This window comes from Thunnus maccoyii, chromosome 3 (genome assembly GCF_910596095.1).
Source record: "Thunnus maccoyii chromosome 3, fThuMac1.1, whole genome shotgun sequence".
NCBI lineage: Eukaryota > Metazoa > Chordata > Actinopteri > Scombriformes > Scombridae > Thunnus > Thunnus maccoyii.
Window position 1 is genome coordinate 31,361,002 of NC_056535.1, and position 21,958 is coordinate 31,382,959.

The 21,958-nt window shown below is 39.6% G+C and overlaps 1 protein-coding gene across 1 annotated transcript in view; it reads left to right on the forward strand.

Moving 5' to 3' along the window:
• Positions 1-404: 404 nt before the first annotated feature.
• Positions 405-21,958, forward strand: part of LOC121889328 (sodium- and chloride-dependent taurine transporter-like) — a 36,811-nt gene continuing 15,257 nt past the window's right edge. Inside the window, exons 1-6 of the mRNA XM_042401197.1 lie at positions 405-608; positions 12,963-13,192; positions 13,348-13,482; positions 19,123-19,211; positions 19,962-20,104; positions 20,599-20,731. Coding sequence (XP_042257131.1) covers positions 12,964-13,192; positions 13,348-13,482; positions 19,123-19,211; positions 19,962-20,104; positions 20,599-20,731 — 729 coding nt within the window. The 5' untranslated portion in view covers positions 405-608; position 12,963. The remainder of the gene's footprint in view (positions 609-12,962; positions 13,193-13,347; positions 13,483-19,122; positions 19,212-19,961; positions 20,105-20,598; positions 20,732-21,958) is intronic.

Here is a 21,958-nt window from a genome sequence, read left to right on the forward strand (position 1 = left end):
ACTACATCTTCTTTAGAGTACCATAAAGTTATCTTACTGGTGCAATCTTAAAAAAAAAAACAACAAAACTAGTCAGGTTTATTCAACAACAGCAATTCCAAGAGTTGATACTGTGGTATAATCTCATGCATTTAGCATATTAATTACTCAGGAACATTTTCAAATTCATCCAATGGATTTTAAAAAATGCACCAATTGTCACATAGTTTATTACAACAGCTCACGGGTAAAACATTCAGTTGAAGTAAAAACATGTCAGTAATTACGAGCAAGTAAATCAAATCCATTTCTACTGCTTTGCTCGTGTGATCGCTAACTTGAAAAAATTCCGACGTTGCCTCTGGGTCCTGAAGGCATCCAACACACGGCTCTCCTGTTGCTCTGTGAGGAGGCAGGCCGGTGATTTTCCACTGCTGCTGATGTCTCCGGTCCCCCCGTTTTAAGAGACAAAGGTCAGAAAGAGAGGCTTATAAATAGGCTAAAATATAGGCTACGGACGCGTTCAACCCTCAGTCTCTCCTACGGACACAAGAGGACACGGACAAGGGACCGCGCTCAAAGGACATTAAAAGGACAAAATAACATACAAAATTACATCAACATAGCAGGTAACGGAAAAAAACGACATCCTCGTTACACACCTATAAAGCAGGTTTGGGAGGGATGGCTGTGCTGCGCTCAGTCGGTTTTCTTATGATTTTTATTTGAATTATTATAATAATTCGCATTTTCTTTCTTTACTGTGTATGAAATTGAGTAGATGTTTTTGTGTGCAAAACTAGAGGAGCATTTAAAGCGTTTTTGTGCATTTATGGATGGGGAAAAAAAATAATTTGCAGTGTTTTGTTGTATTTTTTGCTGGTGTTACTGGCAACGTGTTTGCAAGGATGTTTCCTGGTGGAGGAAGCTGCGATGTAGATTTGGATAAAGGCTGCTCTCTGTGTGCGTTGATTCGTGCGCTCACGAAAGATCACTGGGCGATGTGCAATTTTTTTAATAGCTTTAAATAAAACACGAGCAGGGTTGATCAGTGAAAATGTTTTATTTAGGCTTTTTTCTCCCACTCATGTCTTTTTCATGTGACATGTGTTAAATGCAGCGTCCAGATGCGTGCGTCAAGTTCTTTATCAGTAACATCATATTTTTATTCTATTTATCTCTCTCTTCAGGTTCAGATGTCAGAAGATGTCATAATATGTTCATTCTTTCATATTCTTCATTTTCAGCTCTGTGTTTAATTTTGGTATTTTATATATGCATAGCCTACAGTCTTTTATCCTTTTACATCTGGATTTTTAAACATATGTTTTTTTGTATTATAGTGAATAGAGAAACGTTAAAGTATATATTTTTTAATTGCATAAAAGAAGTGTTGCAGAAAGGGGAAGTGAGGCGCACGGCAGTGAGAAGGCGGAGATGCTCATCAGTCGCACGTTGCACATCGCGCGGTTCCTCCTCTCTCTCTCTCGCGCCCGCTCTCTCTCTCTCTCTCTCTCTCTCTCTCTCTCTCTCTCTCTCTCTCTCTCTCTCTCTCTGTCGCTCTCTATTTCCCCCGATCTGTCTCCCCCTCTGTTTCCAGCGCCTCTCTACCTTTTGTCTCGCTTCCTCTTTTCCTCCCTCTCTGTCACACTCGCTCGTTCTGCCTTTCTTTCTTTCTTTCTGTCTTTCTTTCTTTCTTTCTTTCTTTCTTTCTTTCTTTCTCTCTGTTCGATTGTTGGTGTAATTTGATCTATTTGACAAAAAGCCTCAGTGATTAACCACTTGTTTTAACAATGAAGGCATGTATTTAGAGCGTTATATCCATATGCAGAAAAACTATAGTTGTGTCTATTTTGGATGATTCTGCAAATAAAGTAAGCTATGTGTTTTTGACACTGCATGGCAAGTAAATATACAGCCTGTTTCCAACATCTAGTCGAGTCTCAAAGATCAAATGCACGTTGAACTGCATTATTTTTTTTTTTTTAAACACATCCTGCAAATTTTGATTTGTCTTTATAATGATTCTTGTCGTATTAGATGTTCGTTATTGGCTCTGTTAGTGGTGTGTCTTGGCTCATGTGTGGCTTCCATATGTCTTGGCTGAAAAAAAAGGTTTAATGGGAGTGGCAAGTGTCTTGAGAGGGGTTGGGTTGCGATAGTAGGTAACTGGTTCCATTTTGGACCAGTTTCAATGTTGGAAAATTACCCAGTGTTGTTAAGTCCAACAGTCTAACAAACTTTGTACTGGTGTTATTTATTAGCAAAGACCAACGTACAAAACATGTAGGCAGCCTTGTATTGAAATAAAGATGTCATCCACATGGTACAACTTGAGCTTTAGTTCCTTAAACATATATTTTTGAATATAATTAATTTTTCATACAGTATATGTAAAGTTAATTTCAACATTTAAATGAAAAAAGTGGTGAAAAGCTGTTTTTAAAACCGGTTTAGAGTCAACACAGTGCTATCAAGCACCAAGCATTTGAGTATTACCATATTTGGTGTCACAGACTGATGATGTGCTTTCATAGGGTGACACTTTTATTGCAACTTACCAGTTTGTAGCTGGTATATTGTGAAGGAAATTGCAAAGATTCAGCATTTTGTCCCGAATTGGACTTTTTTCAGGATGGAAAAAGACACCCCAAACATAATTTAGACCATTATGGGACAAAGAAACTCTTGTTCTTGTTGATGAACAACACTTAAGCAAAATGTAGAATGACGTGGAAAAAAACAGAGCGCGTAACATCGAAGTGTCAGTTGGGGAGGAACCTCCTTTTTTTCAGATCTAGGTGACACCGACTGGCCAATAAATTGGTATACAAGTCCAATCTTTCTGATCTCCTGGCCTTGAGTTTAATCTAATCTTGGCTGCTGTAGAGTCATCGTTGAGCTGATGTGTGACAACTTGTTAAATCGGTCACTGTGAGCTCACAATCTCACCACTGCTATCTGAACTGCATATCTGTGGTAAAACCTGGGCTTGGATGACTGTTGTGTTTGCGACTTGACACACATGAGCTGGTTGATTGGAATGGAACGGAAGAGTTTGACGAATGAATCGCAACCGTTTTAACACCTCAAACCACTCTGATGCACTCAAAGGTTTCATAATCCAAGATTACTGGTAGTAATCCTCAATTTATTTGTTGAAGTTTGTCTGCATCTTTGGTGCTCGGCTCATGATGATTTGTGTCTGCGATGCACTTAAAAAGTAACCTGTCAATCAAACTGAGTCCTTTGATTTCTTTTTGGATGGAGTTTTAGCTTCTGTGGGTGGCGCACTTTCACTTGCTGTTCAGCCAGTTATTACTCATGCCAAGTTCCTAGTTCTTCATCCCATTATGAGGTAATAAATGCATCACCTGAACACATAAAATGCAGATCCAACAGCTTCCATGGACTGAATAGATTGGATAACTGTAGTGTTTATTTATATTTATTCAAGTGAAAATGTATAGAGCTGCAAAGGTCAACAGACACTTAATTGCCAACTATTTTGGTAATTTATGAATCATCTGAGTCATTTTTTTAAAAAAGAAAACCCAAATTCTCTGGTTCCAGCTTCTTAAATGTGAATATTTTTTTAGTTTCTTTAGTCTCCTGTGATAGTAAACTGAATATCTTTGGGTTGTTGGATGAGACAAGACATTCTAGGTTGGATCTTTGGCTTTAGGAAACAGTGATCAACACTTTTCACCATTTTATTATTTTATAGACAAAACGACTGATCAATTCATTGAGAAAAAATTCAACAGATTAATTGATAATGAACATAATCGTTAGTCGCAGCCTTAAAAGTGTATTGTAACTTTTTACAAGTTGAGTGATGGCTGCTTGTTTTTCTGTCAGTCTGTCAAACCAGCAGTGGAAGCTGATATATTAGCTGCAGGCTTGTTTGCTGTTAAATCATTTATTGAGTAAGTAACCTGAGGTTAGTGGAACATGTCTGTATGTGTGTTGGTGAAATCTCAGCCACAGGCGCGACGACATTCTCAGAGTATTTTTCTGCAAATGAAAACTGAGAACGAGAGAGAGAGTGAGAGAGAGGGAGTGGTGATACAGTGAATAAAGATATCACCCAGTTACGCTGCAGGAGCTGCTGTGTAACTTTTCTGATGGTGTGTCCTTGACTTCAGCTCTGGACCTTCATTGCTCTTGTACATTTTAACCAGCATGAACCACTGACCCACATACACTCACATTAGTACACAGTGTCTTTAATGTCATTGGAGCTTGTAGTTGTAGTTTGAACAGTTAATTGTGGTCGGAGGTTTTTGAAAGATTTCATTTACCTATCTTGCATTACTTGTAATGAGTTACAGTAATGTTATTACTTCTTTCAGTAACGAATAGTGTAAGGGATTACAGTTTGAAATTCAGTAATTATATTATGGTTACTAATCCCAGTAATGCTCTGTTATGTCTACACTCGGGCGGTCGGCATGCTCGCTGTCTTACCAGGATTAATGGAGTGTTGATATCAGAGTGGTCTCTGCCGTCAGCTGACAGATGCTCTGGAGGAGGAGGAGAAATGTGACTCGCGCTAATTCCAAAGTTGTGTTTGTAGCTTAGCTGGCTTGTTAACGTTAGCCACAGGTACACCTACGTTCAAGAGTCACCTGACTGTCACTCTCACTCTTTTTCTACATGTTAAATACAAAAAAGATGCAGTGTGTGTGTGTGTGGAGGATTTTGAGTTGTTTAACTTTGACGGAGTTGATGCCTGAGTAATGAAAGTAAAGAAGTAATATAATGCGTTACTTTTGCTGCTGAGTAATAAGTAAAGTAATATAATTATTTTTTGAATGGGTCATATGTTATCGGTAGGTAACTTGGAAAGTTTGAACATCTACAATTCCATGACAACCGATGAAGACTGTGTGAAATGTCACAAAGCTCCAGAACCAAGCGGGTGGGTGAACCTTGGGTTGAGATTGTTTTGTCGGCTGCTGTTTCCGAGGTCAGGAATGAACTGACAAGCTCAACTTTTAATCAACATGGATGAGAAATCCCAGAGGTGCTCAGAATGGAAAGTTTGAACATCTACAGTTCCATGACAACTGACAAGCAAGTGGGTGGACCTTGGGTGGAGATTTCTTTTTTTTGTCAGAAAGATTTCTACTTCTTTTAGACAAAAGAAAATTATTTTTCACATTGTAAATATTTATATTGGTTTATTCTAAAGGAGAGTAATACATAACTCTTCTAGTATTTATGGCTAATTTTCGCCTTTGGTTGATCATCTAGATCATTCTACTTGTAGAGGGCAAGGACTTATCCAGTCACTTCTCTGCTAACTCTTCTAAAATTATGCGAACATATGCTCTTTATGTTTATTTTTACAATATTAGTTGTTGTTTTTGTGAATAATATTGCAGAATGATAACATATGACTACGAGTCACTCATCAGGATAGGGGAACGGTCATCTCACCACTTTGTAAACTCTCCTGCTGACTCTGTTACCTGGCTGGTTGAGGTTTTCAAATGTAAACATCAGAGTAAACATCGGGGAAAAAGGTGGAGGTGGATAAACACCAGCTACAATCCCGACCACATAAACAAGCAAGACCATCATTGCTTCTATCTCTGCATCTCAAGCATCCTGCTAACCAATGTACAGATGTTGGATAATTGGACAACCTCTGTGCTCGCATCGGTTTCCAACCGGATATCAGGAACTGTAATATCCTTTGATTCATCGAAACTCGGCTAAAACCTGGAATACTGGACAGTGACAGAAGACTCTGGAAAGAAAAAAGGAGGAGTCATGTGCTTTATGGTGAATAAGGATAAGACGATTCAAAAGTCCGCTCCGGGTTTTACCGTGGATCCCTGCCTTCAGTGAAACACAGACACGGGGTACATCTCAAGTCTCTTATTTGATAGCCTATTTCCTCGCTCCTCGATCCTCGCTTGACCTGGAAGTCGTTCTATTTCTGCTCTGAGGAGCGAAGATTGAGGAGCGAGGAGGGCTCTCTGAGGAGCCATGAGCGAGGAATCATGAGAGCAGCCTTCACAGAAGTCTTTTACTTATTTGATATCAGCTATTGATTCGACGCTGCTTATTTTGCGAGTCAGCCGGATTCGCGATATCACAAGATCACGTGAGAATCTGTCTCGTCAGGCTTCAAGTTATGTGCTTGTGGCAATGATAATATGCCAGTGTCGTGTATACAGCTTCTTTCTTCTACCCCCTTGTAGCCAGTCTGTTATACCAGGTTTAAAAAAACATGAAGCCATGCGATTTTTATGCGATGTAGTGTAATAATCATGAACTTCTGTTATAACAATGTATGTTGCGATGCTTAACTGCCAAGACTGAGATCACAAGCCTGACAACTCTCCGTTCTCTTCATTGGCTCCCTCTAGCAACAGAAAGGGTAAACTATACAAAAAGGAGGCTGAGTGCCATCTCCAAAATTTCTTCTCTTGTTTTATTATTATTATTTTTAATCTCATGACTCAGACTTACTGGCAAAAAACATCCCCTTATTTTGTGATCTTCCTCTGTAGAGTTCTTGTGAAATTTCCAAGTTAGCAGTTTGCAAGCCCTACATATCTGATATGACATGAATGCAGGGTTAAAATGATAAAACCGCAGCTTAGCACTAAACTGACTTACTCAGAATGAGAACAGGGATCTCAATCAGCGCAGGCCTTTTCTGAATTACTAAAATAACCTCCATGTTGTACTGCTGTCAGTGTAGTAGAGGTTTTTGAAAAGTTTAGATCTGAGAGTGAAACTTATACTATATATTGGTTACAGATAAATATATTAATTAAAAGAAATAGTAGTCATATTTGGACACAGTCTAGAGTGTGAATGTCTGGAGTGTTTGATTGTGAGATGAATGGCACTTTAGGTAAACAGGAGCAAAGCCTATTGACTTGCTGTAACCTGTAATAATGGAGGTGAAGTGGAGCAAGAATGCACAACACAAAAACTTAGGAAGAATCAATAGTGACTGTTGACTCTAGTTAGATAAGACTGAAAGGAATGCATCTTTCTGTTTTTCTTTAACTTTTTAAACTTCCTGTTATCTCTTTCGGACAGTTTTTCTCTCTGTCTCTGACGTGCACATTCATTCTTCTGATACTCTTTCTTACAATCAATGTTTTCCTCAGTCGCTCTGTGCTTCCTCTAATCTTGCTCGGTTTCTTTTTTATCTGTATCAGTTGAATCTATTTTCATCTCTATTAGTCTGTGGCTTTCTTTTCTTTCTGACTCTCACGCTCTCTCACTTTCTGTGACTCATTTAATTTCTAGTAACTGCATACCTATCGCTTCTTCGTTTTTGCCTCCCCTTTACCTCCCCGTCTTTTTCACTTTCTCTCTCTCGGCTAACTTTTAACAGCTCTTTCTTTCACCTTCTGTTTCACCCATTTCTTCCCTTTATTTCTATTCCCTTTTCTCTGCCTCCTGTTCTTTCCCCATCTTTTTCACATGAGAACTTCTGTCTTTCTATTTCTCTAAAATGAAAGTGAGAGAAGGGATAAAATGAGAGTGAGGCAATAGGAGGAACAGAAGGGACAAATGAATGGGGAATGTAAAAGAGAGGAGGAAAAACAAGAGGATGAAGAGAAGAAGGAGCAACTGAGATAGAAGTGTCAAGGAGATGGGAGGAGGATGAGTGGGAAGAAGCGTGAGGAGAAGGAGCTGATTAAAAGATAAGTGACATAAGAAGAAAAGGAGAAGAAAAGGGAAGAGGAGACCAAGCGGCGACTACCATGGCTTGAGGCTAAAGCCAATGCGGAAACATCTTAATGTGCAATGCCGCTATATGCTGGCTCCAGTAGACTCCCATTTTAAAAATGTCAACTTCTCTCTCGAAATACTGAGTCTTTGTTATCTCAGTTGCTACATTTTGGTCCTCTAACAAGTGATCATTACTGCTCCGTTAATAAGATTTGAAGACTTATAGTCGCTTTGATGTCTGCCGTCCGGGTGTTGATTGACAGCTGTGATTAACAGCTGGCTCAACTGCTGCTCTCCCTGGCTCAAGGACTTGCACTGAGTCGCAAAATCTTGTTAGGTTTAATGTTACTTGATACCTGTCCTGTTAGCACAATTTAGCTAAAGTAGCTATCGTTAGCCCAGGTGTGCACTGCTCGGTACTAGCTTACTTCCCAGTTAGCTAGCGTTTGCGCCGTTCTGAGGTAGCAGGACGTGTTTCCTTAACGTGAAAGGCAACACCCCGCACTCCTTAATTGGAAGGTTCTGGCTCCAAACGAGATGATAGAGGGGATGAAGGAAATGCCTGGAGAACTGAACAAGTGCTGGAGAGGATGAGAAGAATAATTGCATTTACAACCCCTAAGACAAAAATCCAACAAGGCCAATCACTGTTTATAAACTAATGGCCTAAATAGCCTATTTGCAACATTGAAACATATAATTAGACATGTAATTTAATTAAAAATAGAAAAAGAGGGAAAGAAGGAGATTGGAAGTGGAGGAGAAGGAGGCTGATGAAAAGGAGTGAAAGTAATGTGGAGCAGAGGAGGAGGGGGGACAGGAGTGGATTTAATAGGCGGCCAGTCCAGTGGAAATGTACATGGTCTTAAAATAGGATAGTGTGTTATGTAAGTGGTTAGGAAGTGAAGTAAGTGTGTGTGTGGTGCTGGCTGGGTTCTGAAGTGACTATATGCAAGTCCAGAGTCTGGGCCTAGGGATCACACACACACACACAAAACACCAGACAATGAGTCTCTATGTTTTACACCAAGCTTTTGGCCTGAGCTTTAAATCGTCCCACAGTTCATTGCAGTTCCCACGGCCAGTCTTGCTCTCTGGAGATCTTGTAGGCAACTGCGCAACAACAACATTTCCTGCTAATATATCTCCTCTGACATCTGAGAATTCATACCAGTATGACTTTCACTCCCTCCTGACTTACTGAAGACTCTTTACTTGGAACAGGAATCCACCAATCCCTTGTCTAATAATCAGACTTTTAAACAGTATGGTGACATCTTTGAGTTTTTTTGTTAGAGCTTCTCTAGGTGGCACTCTTTCACTGATCAGTCATCATAGCTACTGCTACTTATGCACACCACTCAGTTCCATCCTTTTTCAACCATTTATCTGTGCTCAGGCAGCAAATTAATCAAGGTAGCTCATAGCCCAGGCCAGATGGGACATGTAATCCCTCCAGCAAGTTAGCCAGCATCCTAATCAGATCCCCAATCCACCTCAACTGACTCCTTTTAAAGTGAATAAGCGGCAGTTTTGCTCCACATGTCTGAGCTTCTCTTGGATGAGCCCAGCCACCCTGTAAAGGAAACTCATTTCCGCTGCTTGTCGTGTATGTATTGACAGCGGTAAGTATATCAGCCATAGAAAGCATTTTTTTTGATTGCACAGGGTGACACCATTATGGATTTGGATTTGGTTTAGGTTTCGAATTGAAGGCCTGCAATGAATATTTTTTAAGAATGTAAAAAGGACTGCATGCCCAGTTCTTATATTAGACTCTTTGTTGTTACAAAGAGGAGGATAGTAGCCCTTTGTCTAAACTGTCTATTCTATTTTTTATAGAATAGAGAGTAACACAACTGTAAAAGCAAAACAGCAAAACCACTCTATGAGCTCTATGTAAAAGTATTGGAGATAAACCTTTTAAGATACATTGTTTGCTCTGTATTTGATGGTTTTCCTTAGAGATAAAGGGATAAGGAATTAGGTGAAAGTTATTTTTTTGTCTATTGTTACGTTGTTACAGGCTTATTTACATGGTATACAATTTTTAATTTTATTTCAATAGTAACTGTCATACAGGGTAACAGAGCTTCCACGGAGTGCCACAAGGCTCAATTCTGGGTCCTCTACTTTTCAGTCTTTACGTGTTACCACTGCAGGTAATCATTCACAAAGACTGTGAATTGTTTTCTGACTTGTATTTATTTGCTAATGACACTCGACTCTATAGAGGTGCTAATCCAGTTTGTTGATTCTGTACCCAAATGAACCAAAACATAATAATCACATTTGAGCCCATCTGAAGTCAGATTACTTTTTTAAATGAGCAAACACAGTTTGTGCCTAAAGTTGATGCTTTTCTGAAAGTATACTTGATTAAGATCCTGGAACATAAGGTTATAGATTACCACCAGTCTCTCAGTGGTCAAAGACAGTGGCAAGGCAGTGTTCAACAAGTTCCCCATATGTCTCATACATTCTAGCTGGCATTGTTATTCACATTAGTATGTCAGTCCAATTCTATGTCGGAAGTAATATCACTATCACACATGGCCATTACTATCTACTGCTGTTAACAGTTTATCACAGACGTAATGGAGTCCATTGTCTCTCCAAGCGGGAAATACTTCAACACACTGACACTGATACACATGCACACACACACACACACACACACACACACACACACACACACACACACATACACACACACACACACACACACACACACACACACACACACACACACACACACACATAAGTACACACAAAGGGAGTGTTTTCAGTTTCCTGTCAGTGTTATTAATTAACTGTTAAGGAAGTTAGTCTTGAAGTGAAATGCGTGTGTTTGTGAGATCATTAACTTGTTTGAGGGAACCTGGGATGCACAAATGGGTCAATAATAATGCAAATTCTGTATTCGGTGGCTCCATATGAGCAAATTTCAATGGAAATATTCTCTTGCTGTATTTAATCCTTTTTTTCACTGTTTCTTCATGTTTTCAAGGAAAATTTGCTTTTCTGTCTGGAATATGTTCATAGTAAAGACAGGATTTTGGAAACTACGAATTGTTAAACAAAATGTGTGTATCTGTAGGCAGCAAAGGGGAAGGCCTTAGGGGATTTATCTAAAATGTAGTCATGTCCTTGATCCTGCCCAGTGTAAATATTGTACAGAAAGTAAGATAGAGAATGAAAGAATGAGGGAGACAAAGAGAGAGAAGCTGAGTGCACAGCAGCCTGGCAGATGGAAAGAGATAAAGACATGACATTTTCCACAGTGACAGACATCTGCTGACTACTAAGTATGCCCGTCTCTCTCTCTCTCTCGTTGCCGCTGCCAGGTGGAAATTTACAGCTCTGGTTGTGTCACTGGCCTGGCTAGACGTCCAGCCATTCCGGGTGTCATTTAATAGTTTTAATGAGGGAGGGAGGGAGGACGAAGAGCAGGAGTATCGTACTTTGTTTTTTGTTTAATCTCTCCATTGGAATTTCTTACACGTACTGTATATACAAACACACCTAACAAACACAAGTCTAGTAATGTATTTTATTTGCCTCAATATAGCCCGTTATATAACATGGAAATAGAAAATCAAGGGTTAATGTGTAGGGGTGCTGGTGGTCGGGGAGCTTAGCAGGTGTACTTGGCTAATAAAGAAAAGATTTGATGAAAGATCTGTTCGACTCTCCGATTAAAATATCAGACTTTGAATTGCATCCAAAATGGAACCGACTATTGGACCCCAACCCTGATCCATTGGCATATTTTGACTTCTACTCAGTATCACTGCTCTGTGTCCCTTCTTTAGTTTAGTTTATTTGGGCAGATCACAATGACCACACCTGAAAAAGTCAGCTTCAGTCCTCTTCCAAGACAACCAACAACCAAAACACCAAGAGTGTATGGGCTTCTGACTGCTGTCATCTGATAAGTAGCATTTCCTTGGAAAGCACTTAAGAGTAACATGAGCTGAGAGTCAACTAAGCAAATAGACTGGAGACTCATTTGGTTGGACTTCTCTCTGCTGCCAAACTATCTAGCCTGGCAGAATTACAGTTGCTTGCTACACATGAATTATGAATTTTGATTAAAAGCTATTTTCCTGAGTAATAAAAACATAAATGAGCCAAATACAAAAAAAAATCAACCAATTAAGTTTTTCTAGTGCAGTATGAACCAAACCAAACCATGAGTATAAATGAAGTTAGTTTAAGATAAAATGATACCTCCGGTTACGTTTCACAGTCAGTGTTAGCCCTGAGAATGTTGATATAATCAGATATGTAATATAATGAAACCGAATGTTAATGGGTATCATTACAAGATATGTTCACTTGCTTTGGCAACAAGTACCACACCCGTGTAGCCAAGAAAATAGCTTTGTGGTTCGGTAATGATGGTGTGCACAAACAGTTTACATGATTAAGGGAAGCCTAATTTATCTCTCTATGTTTGTTGCCAATTTTACACTCAAACTTTGCTGGTGTAAAACAAGACAGTTCAAGAAACCAAGCCAAAAAAGACTCCTCTTTAACCCATCGCCCTTCAGACTACTTAATGTAATTGATGTCTTAAAGGGTAGATTATAAAATGTGACGGTATAACAAAAAATCATCAACAGATGCTGTCTGTATCTCAATGAGGAACCCATTTAAGTGTAGCTAAATGGTTAACTGTGGCCAATGTAGGTGTTTCCTTCAGAGGACCTGAAGGCTTGGCTGATCCTGCGCACCTGGTTTAGCCTCACACTAAACCAATAATTATTATATTTGAATTTCAGCTCAGGCTGACAATCAGATGGCTGGAAGCGACAGCAGGTCATATATTTCTCGTTTCTGAATTACTTGAACACTTAATTTCCAAAGTGAAGCTCCTAGTATTTTTCCCAAAGAGCCTTTATAAAGGCTTTGTTTCCTCTCCTCTTTCAACAAGAGTTCAATCACTGATTTAAGTGATCAAAGATTTAAGTTGGTTAAGCCTGACTGAGAAACTATTACCACCAGCCACAGGCCAGGTGCTTGAAGATTCTGGGTTGTTGCCACTGTGTTGTTCGAGCAGACACTTTGGCATGTAGCCAGCCACCGTCATGTGGTTCTGTTAAAGTCTGAAAATCTACTTATCTTGTAATATATTGAACAGAGCTGTTTGGTTCTCTCGAGGTTTATGTGAAATGCTGAAACACTGAAAGCTTCACATAACACTTCAAAGGAGGATTCATTTCAGACCACTTCTGACTGGATTCTTTGTCTGTTTCCTGTTTCTACAGAATGGCTCAAAAAGAGAAACTTCAGTGCCTGAAGGATTTCCATAAGGACACTCTGAAGCCGTCTCCTGGTAAGAGCCCTGGCACCCGGCCTGAAGATGAGGCGGAGGGTAAACACCCCCAGCGGGAGAAGTGGGCCAGCAAGCTGGACTTTGTTCTGTCTGTGGCCGGCGGCTTTGTTGGTTTAGGGAATGTCTGGCGTTTCCCGTACCTCTGCTATAAGAATGGTGGAGGTAAGCCTTTAAAATGCTACAATTATTCACTTACATATGGTAGACTTGCTTTTCAGATATGTTCTGTTTTTTCACATTGCCCTGCTTTGAATTCATGCTTACTATGTTTTCACATCCCTGCAGCTGTCACTCAATTCTTCCTTCCCTCCACTTAGGTGCATTTCTCATCCCCTACTTCATTTTCCTGTTTGGCGGAGGTCTGCCAGTCTTCTTCCTGGAGGTCGCCCTGGGTCAGTTCACGTCAGAGGGTGGCATCACCTGCTGGGAGAAGCTCTGCCCCATCTTTACTGGTATGTAGACCCTCACCAATTGAATTGACTCTGTTAGATAGCATTAGTACTTACCTGTTGGGGCAAACATTATGTCAGCCACAACATGAATGGTGGTATAGAGCAGTAAAAAGGATGGATGTGAAGATCGTGGGTGGATGGAGTATTCACCCTCATCAACAGTCTCCCAGGTGGGTCTTGTCTCATGGGGGCTCTTAAGATTCTACTGTTGGAAACCCCTCATTTAACACTATGGAGACAGTGTCTCACACACACGCACACACACACACATACACACAAATAGCTATGGACATGCTTGATAAGACTGATAAAGACTTTACATGTCTAGAATCTGCTCTTGTGGAAAATTTTGTCTATCTTAGAGTGTAAATATAATAAAGCCTGGGTGAAGTTTGGTCACATTATAAAATAAACGTATTGTATGGACATAAAAATGATGCTTATCATGTTGTTAACAGTACACACTTCACTGCAAATACAGCAAACGGAGTTTAATAGTTGACTGACCCGATTGTCGTCTCTTGCCCCGGCCTGGTAACATCTCACTGATTTAAATGGCGAGCACAGAGCGCGGTGTCTCCAGCCTTTACTGTCCAACTGCTGGGTTTAATTTTTTTTCCAGGCCTCTGTTGTTTTTCACAGAGGAATGGCTGTGCAACATAAGGCTGAGTCACACCAGACTCTCCTCCAATCACACTGCTGAGACTTTACCCTGCAACCGTTACCAGGCAACCAAGCTCGCACTGGTACACCAACACACTGTGGCCTCTATTCTGCTTTAACCTTCTCTACTTCTCACCTCCTCTCCTATGAAAACCTTCTTTCTTCCAAGGAAGCACATTCAGATTTTTTAGATACCTTCCCTGACGTTGCTTCTGGTATCAAATCCAAACATTTTTTTCGTTTGTTTTGCCCATCCCTGCTCCTCTTCTCTACGTATCTTCAGTCTTTTTGTCCTCTTCTTCCGTCATATTTCCTTCCCTCTCATCCCTCCTAATCTTCTCCACTTCTTTTTCTTCGTTTCTCTCACCTCCCCCTCTCCTCCTGTTCGCCACCAGCTGAATAAGGTTAATGTATTCATCACTGTCTACATCTGCTCCGAGTGGGAATTTTTCAGTATTTTCTTTTTATTATTCATACTGACAGTTCGTCTTAAGCAAACACACACAAACCTCTGTAATTCTACCTGACGTTTATAAATTCAGTTCAGTAATTTTATCGTCATGACTGTTTGTTGTTTCATTATCTGGATTTAATTATTTACTTCTGCTGCTATTCTCACTTTCACATACACACCTTCTTTCTTCCTTTCGGACACATTATCCTCCCCGCTGTCTCGCACACACTCGCACATACACACAAACATGTGCCCCGAGACGGTGTACAGAGTGTCCTGAATCACTCGTTGCTACGGCAACAGCGCGCAACACATCAGAGAGACAGAGAGAGAGAGAGAGAAAGAGAGAGAGAGAGAGAAAGAAAAGAAGCAGAGCAGTGAGATCTGAGGAGCGGAGAGATAGATTGATAAAGACAGGAAAGGGGCAGATATGAAGAAAGAGAGAGAGAGAGAGAGAGAGAGGGGAAAGGAATAGAGGAGAGAGGGAGGGGGAGGAATGTGAGAGAGAAAGAAAAGATGGAGATAGTAGAAAAGAGCGAAGGAAGGGAAGACAGAGTGGAGGAAACAAGGAGAGAATGAAAAATAAAAAGGAATCAGGAAAATAAAGGGGGAGAGAGAAAACTCAGACGTTGGAGGTAGAAGAAAGAGAGATTCCTCCATAAATTATTTGTTGTTTACACCTCTGTGTAAACCTGGTTTAGAAACGTGTAAATATTTTTTTGTGCAAGTAGAGAACTGAACTGAAATGAGAACGAGGGAGGAGAAGGAGAAAGAGCACAGATACACGTGGCATAGCCTGTTTCACATCTCTTGTTTTTCAGGGTATTGAAATAGGTCTGATGTTGTGCTCACGTAAAAAACAACCAAGCCAATCAGAGTTTAAGAAAGCGAACGTCATCCTCTTGTGTCAGAATCCATCCCAAAGAAAAAAAATGGCGACGAGCGTTCAACACAGCTTAACTGATTTTCTATAGCTGGGAACATACTTAAAGAAAGACAACACCCCATAACAACCGTTTCCACCGACATACACCGTTTTTTTTTTAATAGTCTTGGCGTTGAGGAAGGAGAACATATCGAATGACTTAGTAAATACAGAGAAATCATACTGGGTGATAGGTAGGCTGTGATTGCAATTATGTTACTAAGCAACGGCCGAAATCCTGTGAGAAAACAAATTCTCACATGTCCCCTTTACCAAAACAGAATCGGGTTTGCCAGGCAACATTTTGCTGCAATCTCTGTGCAAAAACGGAATGAAACTGAAGAAAATTATATATTTGGCAGACAGAGAGATAAGGGCAACAACAACTATAAACTCTGCAGAGAGGAAAAGGGAAGTTTAATTGTATACAGTATCATCTTTCATCAACAAGGCAATTCGAAGTGCTTTACATAAAACATAAAAGGCATTAAGACGAGACATAAAAGGGACACAAGACATCATAAAAAGACATTTAATTTAAAAGAGTTAAATACAATAGCAGAGAGGTGAACATCATTAAAATGAGAACTTGAGCTAAACTGTTGCTCTGAATAATAAAGTAACTGATTCAATTTCACTCAAAGATCATCGCAGTTTTTCGTTTGCTGTTTTCAGACAGTTTCAGTAGTCCCAATTATATAAATGTCATAAATGTTAAAAAATAATCTTAGTAAGAATGATGGGAAGCGAACCACCTACCAACACCAACCCCCCAAGATTTTAACAGACTTGGTCCAACTTGGCACGATCAATCGTTAAGCCCCAAAATCATATTTATAATTGGCTTAACAATTGTAATGGTTTTCACCTACATTAATGGAGTTTTCCATTAAAATCAGCATAGTATTGATTACTTAGTTGATTTAAATGGGACACTGTTACTGTTATACACTGTTATAATGTTGGATGTCTATGTTAAACATGGTCAAAGTTCCAAAACATGAGGTTAATGTATGTAAGAGCCAGGACTTCAACCTGCTCTGAACACTTCCTTTGCAATGTTAACTCTACTTCCCCATCAAACTGAAGTCAGATTGTTCACGCATGACCACAGACTACTGTTGTTTGCTAAGGTTGTTCCGTTCTGGCTCGAACTAGTTTATATTTCGAGTAAAGAATAGGGAAAAAAGAAGCAAAATCCTACGCCTACTGTTTGTTTACGTAGCCTCCGGAGCCAGAGGAAGTCTGCCAAGAAACAGAAGTTTCTAGAAACTAACCAATCAGAAGATAGTGGGCTCATCGGGAGGGGGGCCTTAAAGAGACAGGACCTAAAACAGCCTGTTGCAGACAGAGGCTGAACTGAGGGGCTGCATAAATAGCCAGTATAAGATAAATATATGTACGTTTTTTAAATAAGTAAGAGGTTTTTTTTTAACTGTAAATCATGCAAAGATATTCCAGGGAATGTGCATGTTATGTCCTCTTTAATAAGATGAATAACAGCCAGTTAAAGTATGTTGCCAAGACATTATAATATTACAGACAGTTCACTCTGAATCCTCTGGCAGTTCATAAGGAAACTTTATTTTGGAAGTACAGTTGGTGTGAAATGAAAAAAAAACAAAACAAAACAAAAAACTTTGCCGTGGTTATGTATGTTTAAACAAAACTATTATAAACATAAATGTAAACAGACCCGGCGAGGTCAGCCAAGGTCAGCAGATGAGCACAAGAAATGACATCATGGAGGAGGACGCATCTGTTTGTTTGATCAGCACTGTTCCATGTGATCCGCGCGTTTGAGTGTGTCTCTGTGTGTGTGTGTCTGTGTTTAGAGATGTAGATGGTCGGCAGCTGCTAATTAGCTGAGTGATTAAAAGGACATGATGCGATGGTGAAATAGTTCACACGTTCATACGCACATTTACACACACACACATACACACAAAGATACACAGATGGTGAATGAGGCTGAAGAACTTTCTGTCAATTTCATGCCGACTGTTCATCAAGACCAACACACACACACACACACACACAGATGGCCAATGACGTTGAAGGATATTAATTTGGATGAGTGACCTCTGTTGGCTGTGTGTACTTACTGATAATACACATACACACGAGTTGAACTAATACACTTACGAGGACCTTCAGTGACTCTCGAACCTTAAAAATCTAATCCATGTTCAAATCTTGACCCCAATCCCAACTCCTACACCTGTTCTCATTTTGGGGGATTTTCTTATCTTTATATCCTTGAGAAGTAGAAATACCAGACACACACACACACACACACACACACACACACACACACACACACACACACACACACACACACACACACACTCAGCCTTGATCCTGTGTTTACCAGCAGCTCTGTCTCGAGGCCAGTATTGATGTAATTGAGGTCAGCTCATCAGTCTCCTAAACATGTCAAATGAAATTGAGGCAAGGCAACACAATTGAAGGTTATAAAAACTAAAACATGATTGCTCTAATGGGGAAAAATATCAACATGGACTGTTAAAGGATGAATTTAGATTCACAGTTTGGTCACAGTAAATATCCTCGATCGAGAGCAGTTTTTACCGCGCAAATGAGAAGCACATGATGTGTTACCTCAGCATGACAGAAAAAGAGAAATGACCCGAACAGGAAGTAGCACCTCTTACAGCGAAATATGCAGACTAAGGAAGTAGAGGTTGGGTGATAGAAAGCAGACTGAACTCACAAATCTTGACACCACATGTCCCCTAGGTTAGAAATCTTAATTTTACTAAGTTTTTGTTATTCTTTTTCTTCAATTAGTTTTCATGCCTGCACCATTGCATCAAATGGTAGTGTTTTGTACGTCCTCTGCATCATTTCATACACATTTCCATATGTAATTTAGCCTGAGGTCTGTGGAAACTTTTGGATTTTTTTACCACACCTTAAAATAATAATCTGTGTTTGAACAAGGTGGTGGGCAGTGTTAAACAGGATGTTTAAAAGCCTGTGGGCTTTTCATGTGAGAAAAATATACTAATAACTTATCAGATGTGTGTATTATCACATAGGTAATTCATGGTGAAGATACAAAGTGAATCTACAGCTAACTTTTAACCACAAAGCATTGTCTGCATCGCTTCTCATTTCATGGAACGTGACACTTGTTTCATTATGAACTGACTACTCTTACATCCTCTTTTCTGGCCAATCACAATGCAGCACTGAAAACCTTTCCCCCTGCACAAAATGTGGAGACACTGCAGGGACTTACAGTATATGGTGACAACTGTTGGTCATTTGAAGGAAGTTAAAAATATCATTCACTTGTCACACTGGAAGAACATGAAATGTCAGTGTCTTGTATTAGGTCTTAAGTTCAAGTGCCAGATGATGTTTATTTTTTCATACAAAAATAGTTGCATATTATTCTGAAGAGGGTTCATTCAGGCCACAGGACTGAAAACAACTGAGATTAATGACTTGTATCTAATTTGTCTCCATGTCCCATCTCTGCTTCTGCCAGAAAAGCTTCTCTTCTCTTCATCATTTCACTGGACTTTTGTTATCTTTTAGTCTCATCACGATGATCTTTCTGTCTTTACAGGTATTGGTTATGCCTCCATAGTGATCGTGTCCCTGCTGAATATCTACTACATTGTCATCCTGGCCTGGGGTGTCTACTACCTGTTCCAGGTAGGTTTGGAGAAAAAAGCTTTGATCCCATAAAAAAGTCCATCTTGCATGACTTACACTGTAGCAATGTTGAATTATTTTAATCAGGGCAGTGTGAGTTCTGATTCTTGGCCTTATGTACCGGCTAGCTGGAAGATTTGTGTTGCAGACACTTAAGCAGTGTAAGATATTGCTACGAAAGAAAAAGGAAGTCATCAAACACAGGAAATGTCAGTGTTTATATCTTGATCATGTGATTTCAGGGCTGTGAACAATCTGTCTAAGAGATCTCAGCAAAATTTTGTTCATATAAGGCTAAAAATTAACTTTATATCTGCTGACGGATACTGAATAAATAAACAGACTCATCATTTACTGGAGGAGTGACTAATGGAATAAATAATGTCATGACAAATAAGTTACTTGAGCTGCTAAAACAACTGTTGTATCAGGTTAAAGTTTGCCGTCTCTAGTGGCCCTAATACCCGGCACCCAGTAGTATAAAGACCAATGTGTGTGTTGATATATGTTTGTCTATCAGGTCAAAACATGCAAGATTCATATCAATAATTTCTAAGCCTACCGTACCTGACTCAAATAAAGTGTGTGCATTAGGTTAGAAATGTTACTTCTGTTGCTCTTCATCCTGCCTACAGTGTAATCGCTGTTATTATTATTTATTAAACACCCGCCTGCAAATCAGAAGTGAGCATATTCCATAGCTAGGGTATACTCTTACATGACTCCTGCTTTTTTTTTTTTGCATTTCAGTGTTTTCAGCCGGAGCTGCCCTGGGCCAAGTGCAAACAGACATGGAACACCGAAAGCTGCATTGAGGACACCTACCGCAAGAACAAATCCCTTTGGCTGGCTGCCAACGCCAACTTCACCTCCCCCGTCACCGAGTTCTGGGAGTAAGTTACATAAGAGCGCACATACATGCTCACTTGCATAACCACAAAAATTTTGTTTGACATCTTTGACATCTTTAGTAGTGTTCTGCAATTTAGACGGTAGCCTACCATTTTCTGTCGGCCAAAGCTGACATTAAGAAACTTGTTTAATTTACTTGTCAAAGAAGATATAAAGGCCCCTGGACACATTTGGAAAACAGGCAAATACCAAAAGCTGCAGGGTTCTTAGGTTTTATATTCTCAAATATTTAGCGGCCAGTGTGGTTAGTGGTCCCTGCCAAAGACAACTTGTTCAGTTGTCCAAAGGACACAGGAAGTAGCTGACACATCAGTAATATGGTCATTACACACATGGATGCTCACACATAGATGTTTATACACCCAACCCCACACAGAGAACAGTGATTAATTTCAAATTAATGAATTAATCTCTAGCTTTTTGTCACCATGTCATAAAGCACACGTGCTTAAAGACGTCTGTCTTTTACTTGCAGACATAATGTGCTGGGTATCTCCAGTGGTATAGAAGACATTGGTCCTGTCAAATGGGACTTGGCTCTGTGTTTACTGCTCGTTTGGGTCATCTGCTTCTTCTGCATCTGGAAGGGAGTCAAGTCCACTGGCAAGGTAAATAAGCCTGTTACCTTATACTGTCCTGTATTGTATTTGCTGTTTTTTCATTACTGATTACGTTTTGCACTGGAACAAAATGTTATACCTCATGAACTTGCTGACCTTAAAAAAAATGCAAGAACTGACTTGTCCCCTTTTATCATAACTGTATCATAATGACTGCTGGAAACCATAACAGGGTGATGCTCATATGATTTTTTTTTTTCACTGCGGTCTGACTAAGAGAACAATAGAATGCTATGTTCTAACTGATTGCAGGAAAATACAAGTTTTTATGAAGGCCTCGGGGAGATAAGGAAGTGGCAAATGCATGTGCTTGCAAGGTTGCGGGTCTAAATCCCTTATTTTCTGTTTAATATTACAGAAATAGAATAATCCCATAGTCAAAGACAGACAACAATCATAACACAATTGCACCATTATGTAATATATATTTTTTGGGCAAGACTTGTGCAGAACTGACTTTTAACTGTACAAACACGTGGCTCTCATGTGGAAGACTAGAATACTGTCGGGGCAACATCAGGTTCCACTTAGCTGTTGCATTTCTTCAGATTCTTTGGCCTGGCTCTACTACTACATGAATCCAAGTTAATGCAAACACAGAGTTTCATAGTCTATACTCTGAAGATTTCCTAAAAACTAAACTTTTTGGCAGGCTCTTGAGCTGACACTGTAATACATAACAGCAACCTTTGCTTTTTTTATGGTTTAGCTCTAATTCCAAACAACTATTCATCAATTTGAGAGTAATGGTCAGATAATTTTAGGAATACAGTTATGTATGATAGTATATAAATATATATATATATATGTACCTGATTAACATCTTAACATTCAAGAAAAAAACATTTCAGACTGTGTACAATTGCTACTGGAGCTACACAACAACAACAACTCCCCCTGAGACTTGAGGCAGCTCAATCAATCCCAGACTACTCTTTTTATAGCCTCAACACACTCTATTGATCGGTCTGGCTTGATTTATGTTTTCTGGTTGCTCCAAGTTGTAACTCTGGTAATAAAGTCACTCCTACAAGGCCAAGTGTGGTCACCAGTTTCCAGACGCTGATACACTGCAATTGATTTAAGGGACAGCCTGTGGTCAGTTCTTTCCGTGATTCAAGAATAACTCCACACATTTATCAGATATAATTCTTCGTAATGACACCAAGATATTAGCTAGTTGGTAAAATAACAAATTACCATCAACGTAATTGC